We start from the raw sequence: 16,394 nt of genomic DNA on the forward strand, positions 1-16,394 counted from the left end.
GCATTATCTGATTTCTTGAGGCTCTGCATATTAAATAATTGATTTGTATCTTCCTTATCTATGTCATTTGGTAGTTTTCATCTGCTTCCAACACTCCCATATCTCTCATAACAGTTAACAAACCCATTAAGAAACCATCAATTATTATTATAGGACTTGTATAACACAGTGGACCAACACCAGCAGATGACATGACTTTCCAAACCATCACTGATCATCAGTGAATTTTGCATTTCATTTGGAAATCAAGGGAGCAGAGTCTGAAAGGAGTTTAGTGTGAAGTTTTCACAATTCCACAATATTAAATCAGGTCTAAAGTCAGTGCAGTGTTTTTCCCGGAAAATCTTACAGCACTTCATGCTTTCCTCTGCTAATAACTTTTATGGAGATGCAGATTTCATTTTCCAGCAGGACTTGGCACACTGCCAAAATTACCAATAATTGGTCTTATATAATGTTCTAATTTTTTCAGATACTGACTGGGTTTTTATTGGATGTAAGTCATAAACACCATTTTGAACTGAATTACTGATATAAAGTAACTTTTCAATGATATTCATTTTTTTTAGATGCACCTGTACTTTCAGTTTTCTTTCAGCACTGATGGCTTTGACAAAATAACAGGCATAAAAAGAGGACTGTATGAAGAATAACATTTAATCAATAATAAAATCAAGTAATAATAAAATATCTGCTGTTCTACTCACAGACACAGTAGTGATATCAATGGAAACCTTTGAACCTGCACTTTTAACGACAGTCCTTTCGATGAGGTGAACACTGTGAATGCTAAGGGTTAATACTGTAGTTTTGTTAACAAAGGGTTTATATATAATTGGAGGACGTCTGAATACTGTTGGACATATTCTGCTCAGCAGCTGCGGATGAACATTATTACTATAGCTCCCTCTAGTGGCAGAGAAAGTGCAGTACCCCTGAATACAGGATGGTCATTGTGCAGCAGTGAATATATTAACATTTTTCCTGAATTATTTCCATGCATTTGGCACTTGATTTGACATGCCATAACAGCGTTAAGTTATACGAAACACAGAGACCGTATATAGGAGATGCAACAGACCAGGATAAGAAGCTGACATAGCCACAGTAATTGTGCATACATCTGTTAAACAGATAAGGCATGTCATTGTCATTTCTATGGCATCCTGAATTGATCTTACAGTAATACACACTAAATTAATACAGTAAATATGGCTAATAATACCATAGTCCTCGTCCTAATCTCTACTCCCCTGTGGAAGTCTAGCTCGCTGGAGATGACTTTCTACTGCAGTCATGTCAGTAGCTAGCTTGCTGCTGTTGCTATTTTGTGATAATTCTCAGATACTGATTTATTGCTGCCAGTCCCTAATGCTTATATATGGCCAAAGCCTTAGCTGGTCGCAGAAAGTCACCCCAGGATGAGTTTAGCCCCTCGCCCCGGTGCCTGTGGCAGTCCACTGGGGTCCCTGGGTGTTACGGGGTTCCCATGAGCAGGTAGAAGGTAAGGGCCACGATAAGAAGGAGGCAGAAAGGGGAGGAGAAAGTCTGGTAGGCGGCAGCGGGCATGAAAATGTCCTCATATTTGTAAATGCTGATCATGCGATCAGATACTGGCGGATTGTCGATGTCATGCCTCGTAATGGAACCTGGGGAAAAAAACAGGTATTTTAGCTCAGACAGTTGAAAAACATAAAGGTAGAACATGTAATAATACTAGGTTCCATTTAAGTAGGAAATTGCATCTGGTACACAAACATTCCTATCCTGTTCATTTACAACTGTAAAGCCTGGTGGAGGGAGCATCACTGCTGTAATGCCTCAGAGGGTTACGATTGGGGTAGGTGTTGGATCCAAGTGCAGAGCAGATAGGAAGATTTATATAATGAAAATATTTATGTATATATATATATATATATATATATATATATATATATATATATATATATATATATATATATATATATATATATTATTTAAATAAACTATTTACTTACATGGTTCTATTATTTGTCACATTTATTAGTCAGTTATCTTAATATTTTTTAAAATAATAATGTAATAAGAAATGTTATTATATAACTGTTTTTCCACCAAGGAGACTGTAGAATGAGTGGGGAAAAGAACTCAGAAGAGGTGTGGGAAAAAAGGCAGGAAACAGAACAAAGTAAATGCCACAAAATAGCATGTGTCAACAAAAGGGCAAAGTACAACTAATTAATCTCTTTTGTGGCTTTCTTTTCAAATCTCTTTGCTTCTTTTGTGAGCCTTTTGCTTTCTTTTGAGATCTCCTTTTCATTTCTTTTCTTTTCTCATACACTCTGTTTTCGTTCAACAGTGAGGTCTGGTTTGACGGAGGTTTATATAGGGTGCTGCACAGGTGCAGCTGGTTGAGGCTAATCATTGCTGGGGATTCTAGGAGTGGGAGTTTTGAGATCCAACTCTATAATTTCTTCCCTTATGTCTACCAGCCCCCCTGCTGGCGGCCCGTGGTGCAGCACTGCCCATCATGCAGGGCCTTTGGTTTTAATACTAATAGACAGTCAAGATATATATGCCTGTTTACCCATGGAATTACAGTATTCTCTATCCCTGTGTCACAGTATGTATTGTATCATCAGGTTCTTGTCAACAAACAGTCCTATACTGTTCAAAATTCACAGATTATTTGACAAATGCCCCTTGCACCAAAATCACCAAAAAACATTTATAACTGTAAAGCATGGTGGAGGGAGCATCACTGATGCGATCAAACCCTTTATTAAAGAAAAGTTGAAAACACAAAATCATAACTCTGTCAAGAGAAAAATTATTGAAGAAGTAAAGAACAGTGTCCAGTGAGAAATCAGGAGTTTATGCAGTACGTGTATTCACTGACATTCTAAAATAATTTTAAATACTAAAATACATTTTGTTGTAAATGTGAATAATGACAGAAATCCTTACATATACCGGTTCAAATTGGTCGTATTCTTTTATCTCCCAATGTTTTGTATACTCTGTGTGGTTAACACGCCTCACACATACCCTGTATAGCAGGTCCCCAGGCGAACAGGTAGTACCAGCTGAGATGCAGGTCCACCAGCGTCTCCTCTCGCGGGACGTGCAGTGGGCGCTTGAAGCGGCAGGTGACCCTGTTGTTCTCGAAGATTCCCTCCTCGTCTCGTGCTGGATTCCGCTTTATCTCTTTAGCCCACTGACCCACGTTATAGAAGTGATGGATCCTCACTCGCCCGTTATCATCATGAACACAGCCCATGACATCATCTCCTCCCTTACAGAAACATGAGAATAGAATCAGATCATGCAACACTGGCTTGCCGTAGTGAAAAACAGGACAGGTAATACATTTAACGTAATTAATAACCAGACAACTAAATAATCAAGACTAAATCTTCATTAAATGTACACAGTTCAACATAGTTTATAATGATAAATGAACACAGTATTGATTGTCTTGCTAGTACATTTTACTGTGGTTGCCTTATTAATTAATTTATGTAGCATTAATGCTTCAAGATACATCAAACAGCCACGACATTAGCACAACCTGCCTAATAATGAGTAGTTTCTTTTTTTGCCACGTTAACAGATCTGACTATTTGAGGCTTAGACTCCATAGGACCTCTGCAGGTGTCCTGGGCTCTCTGGCAACAGCAGTTACAGAAGACCTGTAAGTTGTGTGATGGGCACTCCAGAGATTGCAATAATGAGTCCTTGGTCCGCATAACCCTGTTGCTATTTCTTTATATAATTTTATTTCTGTTTTTTCCCCATGTTCTTCCTAATTTACATGGCCAATTACCCAGCCTCAACACCAGGATGGTGAAGACTATCACATGCCTCCTCTGATACATGTGAAGTCAGACTCTGCCTCTTTTCAAACTGCTGCTGATGCAGCATTGCTGAGTAGCATCACAGCGCGCTCAGAGGAAAGCACAGTGCCTCGGTTCTGATACATCAGTTCACAGACGCCTTGTGCTGATCGAGATCACCCTTTGGAGTGAAGTGGGGAGAGAGCGCCATCTACCCACCCAGAGAGAGCAAGACCAATTGTGCCCTCTCAGGACCCCGGTAGCCGATGGCAAACTACATGCCAGTTTCCACTTCTTGAAGCCTTTATGGGTATGTACTGACCACTACATACTGGGAACATCCCTTAAGAACTGCATAATTCTGTCCCAGTCATCTAACTATCACAATTTGGTCCTTCTCAGTGTCTCAGAATGTCCTAAAATTGCCAGTCAGTTCACGTGCTGCCTAATACATATCAAGGTTTTGACATGCTACTGTAGATAAAGAAACATGTTTCATTTCATCTGTTAGTGATGCTAATGTTATGGCTAATGTATGCGCACTTTAGCATTCCCTTCGCTTTTTTCAGTAAAATCTGAGATGCAATTTCAGTGTTTGTTTACACAGACAAGTTAATGTGCCTGTATTATTAAATACTAAAAAAACCTAAATACAATGTTATGAATACAAACAGATGTCAATGTAAACCAACCTGAATCTCTAACTAAGTTAATTTCCTTACATTACTCTACATTTGCAAAATTAAGCTGATGCCCTTATAAGGTTATTACTATTACAGAGGTGGGCCAATGTAGTGTTAGGAGTCTAGCCCAAGGACTCTTATTGGTGTAGTACACCATAGGTACCCAGACCTGGAATTGAACCCAAGTCTCCCATATGGTAGCTCAATTGCAGGTGGTGGTGTTATCCACTGCACACCACCAACAGTAATTTCAGTATTAATGGTAGACCAAAGTTTTGGGTTGTATAGCTGCCAGATTTATTTTATATCATCATTATTATTATTATTATTATTATTATTATTATTATTATTATTATTATTATTATTATTATTATTATTATTATTATTAATAACCTAATTTACTTTCTTTTAATAAAAGCATTTTACTATTCTATTGGTTCATTGCCAGGACAATAACCTTATAGGGTTTTAATATTAACCATTGTTTGTCCAACTATTACCTTTATTATGAAGCCCAAACACATATTATAGTATCCCTCTCTCAACCCTGAGAGGTGCTAATAAAATCTCTCCCCTCTCATACATTTTAATTCACTCTGCTTATTTATTTACCATTTTCTTGTCTGAAGAAAATCCCACAGCAACCCAGCCATCTGTGTCTGCACTCATCTCAAACTCCACATCTGTGCCGATGCGCCTGAAGCTCAAGAAGTAATCACACGTTTCTGCATCACAGCCTGGCTTTCCGTACCTATACACACACACACAAACAGACAGATAAATAGAGACATAGAGACAAAGCTTGAGCACTGTTATCTGACGCTTCAGTCGTCCAAGTCTATTCATATACAGTGAGTCCAAAAAGTATTTGATCCCTTGCTGATTTTCTTTGTTTGCCCACTAATAAAGACACTATCCTTCTGCACTTTTAATGGTAGATATATTCTAACATGGAGAGACAGAATATCAAGACAAAAATCCAGAATATAATTTTAAAGAATATATTTTAATTAATTTGTATTTCAATGAGGAAAATAAGTATTTGATCCCTCTTGCCAAACACACTCAATACTTAGTGGCAAAGCCTTTGTTTGCAAGCACAGCGGTGAGACGTTTGTTGTAGTTAACCACAAGTTTAGCACACACACCAGGGGGAATTTTGGCCCACTCTTCTTTGCAGATCCTCTCTAAATCATGAAGGTTGGTGGGCTGTCGCTTGGCAACTCTGACCTTCAGCTCCCTCCATAGATTTTCGATCGGATTGAGGTCTGGCGACTGGCTGGGCCACTCCATGACCTTAATGTGATTTTTCTTGAGCCAATCCTTTGTTGCCTTTGCTGTATGTTTAGGGTCGTTATCATGTTGGAAGACCCAACCACGGCCCATTTTCAGATCCCTGGCAGAGGGGAGGAGGTTGTCCCTCAGGATTGTGCGGTACATGGCTCCATCCATCTTCCCAGTGATGTGGTGAAGTAGCCCTGTACCCTTGGCAGAGAAACACCCCCAAAACATTATGCTTCCACCTCCATGCTTGACGGTGGGCACAGTGTTCTTGGGGTCATAGGCAGCATTTTTCTTCCTCCACACATGGCGGGTGGAGTTGAGGCCAAAAAGTTCAATTTTGGTCTTGTCTGACCACAAAACCTTCTCCCAATAACTTGGTTCATCTTTCAAATGATCATTGGCATACTTGAGGCGCGCCTCCACATGTGCTCTCTTCAGCAGGGGTACCTTTCGGGCACTGCAGGATGTGAATCCATTGTTGCGCAAAGTGTTGCCAATTGTTTCCTTGCAAACTGTGGTCCCAGCTGCCTTCAGGTCATTTGCTAACTCCTGCCGAGTGGTTGCAGGACGATTTCTGACCGTTCTCAGCATCATTGCCACCCCACGAGGCGAAATCTTCTTTGGAGCACCGGGCCGAGGTCTGTTGATTGTCATGTTATACTCTTTAAACTTTCTGATAATTGCACCAATACTTGTTACTTTCACATCCAACACCTTACTAATCTTTTTGTAGCCCATTCCAGCTTTGTGAAGGTCAACAATTCTGACTCTGAGGTCCTGTGACAGCTCTTTGGTTTTACCCATGTTGGAGACTTGAAATCTGTGTGATCTGTCTGATTCTGTGGACAGGTGTTTTTCACACAAGTGATTAGTGAGAACAGGTGGCTTCAGGTCAGGTAACAAGTTGATTGGGAGTGTCTAACTGGTCTGTAAAAGCCAGAACTGCTAATGAATACTAAGGGATCAAATACTTATTTCACTCCATGAAATACAAATCAATTAATATATATTCCTTAGATTTATTTTCTGGATTTTCTTTTTAATATTCTGTCTCTCCATGTTAGAATACATCTACCATTAAAAGTATAGAATGATCATGTCTTTATTAGTGGGCCAACGAAGAAAATCAGCAAGGGATCAAATACTTCTTGGACTCACTGTATAATGGTTTTCAATCTTGCACTAAATGCTTTTAGCCTGAATTCAACATTAGTTACACTCGGCTGAACTGGAAGAAGCACATTGCCTTAAACCAAAACAGAATACAGCAGATTACTGCAAGCCCAGCAATGATACAGCATATCAACCCAATCTCAGTGTTATAAAACACTACTTATATCCAATCTAATATATGTCATATATATCGTGGTACTGTTTGTTGCGTTGTGGCATGATCTGTTTTTCATTTTGTATTATGAATAATAACAGTATAATAAACACAGGGTTCAAATTACCAGCACCAGTACCTGACTGAGTGTGAACAAAACCATGGATTCAAAACCTACACCTCAGAAACAAAACTATGGATTCTTATAAAAGAGGCAGAAAGGTAGACTCACTCCATATTAATGGCCACTGGAGCTCGAATGAAATGTCATACAAAGCTCCTTATGTACACAAATTAGCATCATGTTAACAGCATGCCACAAGTTTAAAAAAAGAAACAGCACTACTGTAATAAAAAAAAGTACATATATTCTTGTTTGGTAGTACATATTTGGCAAACAACATCAACATGGGGCCAGCAGTTGTGGTGTTTGTCATAAACCTTAATCTAGACCATTCAGAATATGCTAATCAGCCTCTTTTCATCAGGCTCTGTCTCACAAACATCAGAACATGATGTTAGTTATTGGTTAGAAACAGGGCAGGACATTATTATATTATGTAGTATTTAGAATAGTCTCATGCTTAATACTGTGATTTATTTTTATTATACATTTGCTGCACTGTACTCAGTTAAACAGTACTTATAACTCTCTCTGTAATAAAACATACAGTTGGTTGTGTTCTTTCAGCATTGAGAACAGAAACACATGTTGTGTATCACAATAGAGCAGCACAAAATATTACATATTTCCACGTTTAAACATTATATGGGGTTTAGGGTGTACTCACACTAGGCAATCCACTGACTAGTGGGATCAGTCCGAATGCTGAACCATGCCCTGGCCCACTTCATCACTTTATCAAGAAGACGTGCTGCCGAGAGAGGGTGCTTTTCATGGCGGGGGTGCTGAATTCAGGACAACACTGGCAAGCCCACTGAGCAGTGAGTGATAATGTAAGCATGCTCAGGCACGGATTGTTTAAATGCAGTGTGAGTGTAGGCCAGCGGGGGAGTGGGGAGGGGGCAGATCCGTGCTTCAGCATGATTTATCCAAACCATGCATAGTGTGACTACATCCCATATTCAGCTACTTCTTTCATGTTAAAACAATGGCGGGCATGGCAGAAATAATTGCTGATATCAAATAATCTAACAAAATAATCGTCAGATTAGTCAAGTATCAAAACAATCATTAGTTGCATATAGTTGAAAATATAACATTTTATCCTAATCCTCATCTCTAAGTAGGGATTATTAAATGTTACTGTGAGACTTGTTTGCCATCACTGTAAATCGCTTATGACTTACAGCACATTTTGGACTCTAGTCCAGATGGGCCACAGCACTGCAGGCTTCTGTGCTCTGCATCTTTAAACACACCTGATTCGACACATCAGCTAATCAGCCAGGCCTTCATTAATTCATTTTAGAGCATTAGATGCGGTTCAGCACTGAACTCAGCAAAGCTGTGACCTGGAAATAATCCAGATTGACAGGTCTGCTTTATACTGTATACAGTTTTGTGGAAAAGATAAAATATCAGCCAATGTCAGCTAAAGATTTTGCATCTTTGATCTTTCAAGTTGGCTAATGTACACTATATGGACTAAAGTATTGTGACACACCCCATAATCATTAAATTCAGCCACATTTGCCATGCAGTGTGCCTTTAAAATCAGTACTGAAAGAATGGGTGGGTCTTACTATTACTCTCACTGAACCCCAGTGTGGTACTGTAATTGCATGGTGAATTTTTTCGCTCCTAGATATTCCACCATCATCTGTGAGTGTAATATTTAAAAAAGTGGAAAATTTTGGAAGACCAACAACTCATCCGCAAAGTGTCTGAACAGCTAAAGTTACAGAGAAGTGTTGCTACGTGCTGAGGAGCTGAGGAGTGCAGAAATGTCTCCAACACTTCACTGACTCAGTAACTGCAGAGCTCAACACCTTCTGTCGGAGCTGGAAAGTGGGATTGACTCCACATCAGTGACTATGGATTTAGAATGGGATGTCATGCAATCTCCTGTAAGATTATTGTGTACTTGACCCAATAATTTTGTCTATATATTTTGTTAAAAAAACTAAAGCCTATTTAAAACAATTTGCATCATGTAAACCACATACTTAAAACATCCCCAAATATCTCAAACCACACTGAATGTAGGTTCTGGCACTATATGACACTATATGGAACTATTATCTGTACAGATTTAATACATTAAATATGGTATTTTAGGATTTTTTTTCCTACCTGATACAGCCTTTTGTTATTCCACAGTCGCTGACTTTGATGCGGGCGAATGGGTCAACAGGAGGTGCCGTTGGAAAGGGATAACCTGAGTGAAAGACATCAAAAACACTTTAAACATGTCCACTAATGATTACCTTCAGCCAGAAACAGGAGTCAGTGCTGTAACCTACAAAAGATGTGCACAATATCTGTGTCCTACACAATTTCACTTCTCGAGAGGGGTTTAATACCACTCTAGCCCATGCCTGGCTTTAGACATGGTGCCAATATGTTAATGTTTATTTGCTACAAAGATTAGTAAGACTTCTCTGTAGGGAACAGATTATTGGTGTTAGAATGAGGGTTATTAATCATTTCTGAAGTCGTCTGGAACTGTAACATTCCTCATAGAAGGCATTTCCACCCACAGTGGACAGCACAGTTGGTGGTAATGATTGTGCATCTTGCTATATGAGATAGAAAGTCATAATTATGAGATGACTTTTTATCTCATAAATATGACTTACTATCTCATAATTATGACTTTTTATCTCATAATTATGACTTACTATCTCATAATTATGATTTACTATCTCATAATTATGACTTACTATCCCATAATTATGACTTTTCTATCTCATAATTATGACTTAGTTGAGGACGTTTTTTTTTTCTTCAGGTGGCGGAAATGGGCTTCCATAGTTTCTCAGAGGGACATCTGTAAAAAATATTTCACACTTCTCCTAAAACTCCTGCATCTGGACTGCAATTGAAAAAACAGGAGGACCAGTGAGTTTTTAGGCTTTCTCGATCTCATGACATCACATTCAGTAGCTCCTCCATTTCCACTCACTGGTGTGTTTACGTGGATCTCTGCGGAAACACGTGCCCAAAGTGTAATTACGGTGTGTGTCAGTGGACAAATAGCTATTTTATTAAATGCAAGATGATGAAACTTAGAGATGTTGATCCGGGCGGGACTAAAAATATCGTAGAACCATGGAGTTCAGCGAAAAACAGTAGGTAATTCAGAGGAGGTCTGAGAAAAACACATACATGTTTTTTCCTGACGGGAATAAAATCACAGAAGACACCTCTTTAAGAGAAAATTACCCCAGTGGACAGCACAGTTGGTGGTAATGATCGTGAACAGCAGCATCTGGCTAGAATTGTTTGTACAAACAGACAAGTTACTCCTTGTCTTCTTCTGCACCCCCTGCAGTGTTCAAATCGGTTTTTAAAGTATGTAAGGTTCTCACGAAATGCCTTAGTCAATCAGATGGACAGAGAGAGAGAGAGAGACCAACGACCAACTCAGCTGTGCCCGTGTGTGCTTTTCTGTCTGCACGAAAATATTAATACTAATAATACTTTATTCTTATTTAGCGCTTTTTTAGAACCGAAAGACGCTTAAAATCTTTAGTAGGTGTAAGATAGAAACATTGAACGCACACAAGAAGTAGTCAACTCTAAAACAGGAGTCACCTGACTCCACATTTTTCTTTACATTTAGCTAAATATACACATATACACATAATGGCTTTAAATGCCACAAAGTGTGACTTTACATGCAGATATTTAGCGAAAACTTGTAGAGACCCTAAACTAAGTACATCCATCCATCCATCCGTCCATTCAGTGCACAACAGAGCAAGGCCTGTTCCACATATATGTATATATAGAGCGAGGGGAAAAGGGGGCGGGGCTTAACCGCGGGGTGCTGACCAAGGTGCTGAATGGACGAGGGGTTTTGAATACAAGCCATTCGCTTCCATTGCAAACCTACCAGGGTATTTACACACCTTTAAAGCTCACAAAAACACAATAATATATCACTGATTAAACCAGCTTCCAATTCCTGGCAGATCACACCACACCATTCCTAATAGCCTGGGCCGTCAGATGGGGGGGGCTTCACTGGAAAATACCCCCTCCTCTCCTATTACTATTGAGTGAAATATAAGCTGTACCAGTTCATTTCTCTGAGCCTCTTACCTTCATCCGAGAGGTACCTGGACTCGAGGAACTCTGAGGCGAAGGTACTGTAGGAGTCCTTGTGGTGGTGGTCTTTGTGCCCCGGCTCTCCGTGCTCTCCGTGGCCGGCCCGGAGTGCGTTGTCGTCGGTAGGGCTGGCCAGGCTCGCCCGCCACAGGCTGGGCTCCAGCAGCAGAGCAAGCTGCAGGAGAAACATCACCACAGGCTTTTTCTGGCTTCTTCTAGTCAGGGTTAGCAGGGGGGCTCACGTCTGGGGTCGCATTTGGTCCTCTGGTCTCACATTACATCTCTTAGCTCATCCTAATCTGATTAAACCGTGTTTATTAGAAGCAGATGGATTAATAAAGAGGATAGTAGATTTGTAGAGCTGTAGCACCGACGATAAACTGCGCCACCGAGGGGGGGGGTTGAGGCCGAATAGAGGGAGGGATGGGCTCTGAAACGAATAAGGCTAAACCAATATCGGCTCACAGAGGGATTTGTAACACTGCTAAATAGTATTTAAACAAAGTAGCCTAAGCCTCGTGAGAAATTCTCTACTAAATATAGTCTATACCACTGATTTAACCCTGGCTAATTATGAAACAGTGAAGTTATGCCCTTTATTATTGTGTTAAACCTCAGTTTTAATCATGCCCTCCCCCCTATCTCTCTCTTTCCACAGCCCCCATCCCCCTCCTCTCATCAGAGAGCAGAGACTGTGTGTTTACACTTTCCATCAGTGGCTTGTGGTTTATTAGCTTCATTGCCTTTCAGATGGAGGTATGAGGCTCATAGCCGTACACAGGAAAGAAGATGTACACTATAACCAATTCCTGTATTGTTTAATAATTTTTTGTTGTAACACTGTAGAACACAATGGATCTTGGGATGCCATATTTTACATATTTGTCATCTTTTATTTGTATATACAGCTCTGGAAAAAAATTAAGAGACCACTTCACTTTCTAAATCAGTTTCTCTGATTTTGCTATTTATAGGTATATGTTTGAGTAAAATGTACATTGTTGTTTTATTCTATAAACTCCGGACAACATTCTCCTAAATTCCAAATAAAAATATTGTAATTTAGAGCATTTACTTGTAGAAAATGAGAAATGGCTGAAATAACAAAAAAGAGGCAGAGCTTTAAGACCTTGGTAGTTTGCAACATTACAGTACTTTTTTTTACAACTAAATACTCCAAATATTTAAAGTACATATGGTCATTATAAATATTTATAATTAATAAATAATTACAGTATGGTCTTACTCATGCCAATAATTACTCAAAAAGCTATAATACTATGTTAACTTACTGTAAAATGTGCAAGACACTTTTTACAGTGTAGGTTTTGGGGGATCTAGATAATGTTAAAACCCCACTGGTTATATTTCACTCAACAGCAGAGGTGATGGGGGGTTAGACACATAGCAAAATGACATTGAATCAATGTTAATTTTTCCATTGCTAATTCACTGATCCAATGTTGATCTCTGACATCAGAATTGATTTATTTGTGCACATCTATTTTCTTTTGATTCATCATTGATGTTTTTGGTTTTATATATATTGTTTATATTAATTTCTATATATGAGTTGTAGCTGCTTATTAATGTTTTTTAAAGAATTTACAATCTAATGAATACCCATTAATAAACTTATTTCTAAACTATTCAATATATGCCTTATTTTAAAGTGGTATCAAAATGATAAAAACACAAACGCAATTATCTGAAACAACCTAAATTTACAAAAAGTATTGATTTAGAGTATCAGACACACCTGTCAGCCAATCAACATGGACATTTTTCATGTTACCAATGAGAGCCAACAATTAATTTATAAACCTGTACAATCCACAATCTATCTTTGCACAAATGATTAAGTCAATAAGCATACATTCAGTTGATATCTTTTTTTTTTTGATAACGCTACAGTTGGGTAGATATGTAAGAAAAAGGGGATGTACTGCCAACCACCAGCAGAGGGCCTGCGCATGTCAGTGGAAGTGCTGGTAGATCTGGGCCAAAAACTCCAAGTCCCAGAATTCTCAGTGATAATCAGCACCGTGCAGGCTCAGCTGTGAGACACAGCATAAACACCTCAGTTCTCTGCTGCAGCTTTATAGAGGGGTGACTGGTAATAGAAAAATAACACACAAAAGAAAAAATCTTAAAGGAAAAAAAAAGACTACTTGCAGCAAGTCTTTCCTAAGTTATTTTTATTAAGTTTATTTCTCCTTTGTTTGAGCCATTTCCTTTTCATTTCCTTCGTTTGTCTTTCTCGCCATTTTTCCACGTGTCATTTTTAAAGCCTTACTTCACAGCTATTGCACATATTCCAGCAGCATTCCATTAGGGCAGCACCTAAAGTTCAAAATCACTTTAAGTTTAAAAAAACTATATAAGCAAATGTATACATACAAACAAATAATAATAATATAAATGAATAAAAACAAATAATATAAGTTGAAATATACTCTACATTTGAGTCCACCTCCCCACTAACCCACCGCAACAATGCATAGTCCTTGACACTGACATGGCAAAATTCATGGGACATCAGTATGTAAAAATTTATCATAAAATGTTACTTCAGGCATTGACTTGTAACACCCACACCTCTGTAAATTGCTTGTGAGATTGAACACTGGTCAGTGGGCCTCACAGAAGGCAGTCTTCGTGGCGCCTGTTAGCGTGAACTATCAGAGTTCATATCAGGGAATAGGAGCAGGGCATGGATGGTAAATTCCATTTCTGAAGTTGTGCAGGCATTTGACATTCCTTGATCCACAGTGTCATGTGTACTGGGAATGAATCATAAAAGGCATTACCACTCACAGTGAACAGCACAGTGGGAGGTAAGGATTGTGACTGGTAACATCTGTCTAGAATTTTTTGTGTGAAATCCCATTCATATTCAGTGCATAAAATCCCTCACACATGTCCCACAGATCAGTGCAGCATTGTTTAGCTTCAATGGGACATGGAACAACTCAATAGAAATGATATATTAATAGTTCTTGTCTCATGATTTTTGGCACATGGACTCTACTGTCATTCTGAATAGAAATGTGTGGCATAGTAAATATATAAAGTTACACTATTTACTTACTAAATATCATACATAAAAGACACATTATGCTTGTGCACATTATAATCAACTAGGCCTGTCATTATAATTATATTATCGACTTATTAAACAATAAATGGACATTACCTCAAGAATATTTTATTTTTGTGATGTTATCTATTGTGTTTATTTGTATGTTCGTTCGCATATATAACATTGAGCGGTAATTTAGCCAGTTATACAATAACAAACCAATGTTTCAATAACTGTGACTTCGTAAACACAGTGTAAACTGCAGCAGGTGAAGAAAAAAGGTTGTATTTCCCAAACTATGATTAATTAAAACTGTGTTGTCTTTAAAATGCTATAATTGCTTTGTTATGATATTCTATTAACATTATGTCAGTGACATTTGATGGTCCTTAAAATGACAATAATATAATTTATCTCAATCCTTTCTGGGACAATATATCATCCACAAAAAATTCTTATTGTGATTGTGACAGGCCTATAATCAACACATTCTAAACAAACAGAGGTTAATACAGGAACACTGTAGGCTTATGACCCCGCCTATTACGAGGCTTAAACCCAGCGTTCCTTATTAGGCTTTACACCAACTATAAACTGACAGCCCGTCACAGGCTATTGCTGCTGATAATCGTTCAGAGAGGTGAAGGATTCTGTAAAGGCTGTTAAGCCAGGACATGATTTTATTGGACCGTAGGGAGTGTATTGATTACACGCCAACATAGAAGATTGATCTGCATATGGCGAATATAGCTGCACTATGAGTATGGGAATTGTGGGTCAATACCAGCATATTTTTTCCATCCAGTGGTGTCAAAATATTTGAAACCGCATGTGAAAATCTTCTGTGTTGCTACTTCAAAGCAAAAACTGACTTTAATGCAAATTATATTACCAGCATAACAATCAGAATAGAAAGCTTCTATTGCATAATAGAGATCTAGCAGATAGTAACCTGCACAAAACCTTCAATAGAAGAGTCACACTGCCACTGTATTATCAAGCAAAATTACAAAGAATGAATGGTTTGAGAGCTAAATCAAAACTGTTCAATTCAGTTCCCTGACAGGCACAGAAGGGGGCACTAGCCCTGTTTGCAGAGTAAAATGAGCTGTAGGGCTGCAGACCTGTGCAGATATATGAATGGCACACCACTTAAAATAGAGCTTAGATTGGGCCCAAAATATCCAGTCTGACCCGGCCTGAGCCCATGCACGTTCTGCTTGAGCCTGATCCACTCTGTAAACTGTCATTATGAGCCTGATTCAGACCCAACATTGTTTTTAGAAAGTAGAACGTTAAAACTGAGCTTTTAAAAAGATTTTGGGCTGTTTGAATGAGCGAAATCTGTTCAGAATTATGTTAATTAACATTGCAACACTGAAGAAGCATAGACCTATTAATTAAGAAAAATGTTTATTAAGAACAGATCTCCTAAAGATTAAAACATAAACAGTGTGAACAATGATCCACAGGCCTAAACATCGGAACATTAGGCTACAAGAATGATGTCTGAATGACTTTCCTCTAATCGTATGTAAATTAACATGGTTTAAGAACATAAAATAAATTCTAAACAAAGGAATTTTTTATATTGAGCTTATAGTCTAAGTGCAAAAACACAGTAATAAGGACTAAAGTGGAGTGTGCCCTACGCACTTGTGCACCTTTTATTTAAAAATCAGTTCTATTTGTTACCTTGCTATATTGTGATTATATTGTGATTATATTATTGTGACATGGCTTTATATAAAATAAAAAATGCATTAAAAAACAGAAGCATACATCAGACTATTTTCTTGAGCTTGAACTCGGATCGGGTGGGGCCGAAATATCCCACCACTTTCCTCGGGCCTGGTCGGGTCGGGTTCAGGCAGAGAATCTAAGCTTTAACCGCTTAACATTGGCAAAAAAAGTACATTTCAAATGCTGAATGTACTCAGGATGGATGGATTGGGGCAGTGGGGTG

The 16,394-nt window shown here is 38.5% G+C and overlaps 1 protein-coding gene across 1 annotated transcript; it reads right to left on the bottom strand.

Annotated features, from left to right (window-relative positions):
- Positions 1–639: 639 nt before the first annotated feature.
- Positions 640–11,764, bottom strand: LOC103029610 (DOMON domain-containing protein FRRS1L). The gene is made up of 5 exons (XM_007229461.4): positions 11,341–11,764; positions 9,367–9,451; positions 5,111–5,249; positions 3,028–3,274; positions 640–1,649 (listed from the first exon to the last, which is right to left on the bottom strand). Exons 1-5 carry the CDS (start codon positions 11,534–11,536, stop codon positions 1,477–1,479), a joined length of 840 nt encoding a protein of 279 aa, XP_007229523.1. The 5' UTR covers positions 11,537–11,764; the 3' UTR covers positions 640–1,476.
- Between the last annotated feature and the right edge of the window lie 4,630 nt (positions 11,765–16,394).

This window comes from Astyanax mexicanus, chromosome 1 (genome assembly GCF_023375975.1).
Source record: "Astyanax mexicanus isolate ESR-SI-001 chromosome 1, AstMex3_surface, whole genome shotgun sequence".
Taxonomy (NCBI): Eukaryota; Metazoa; Chordata; class Actinopteri; order Characiformes; family Acestrorhamphidae; genus Astyanax; species Astyanax mexicanus.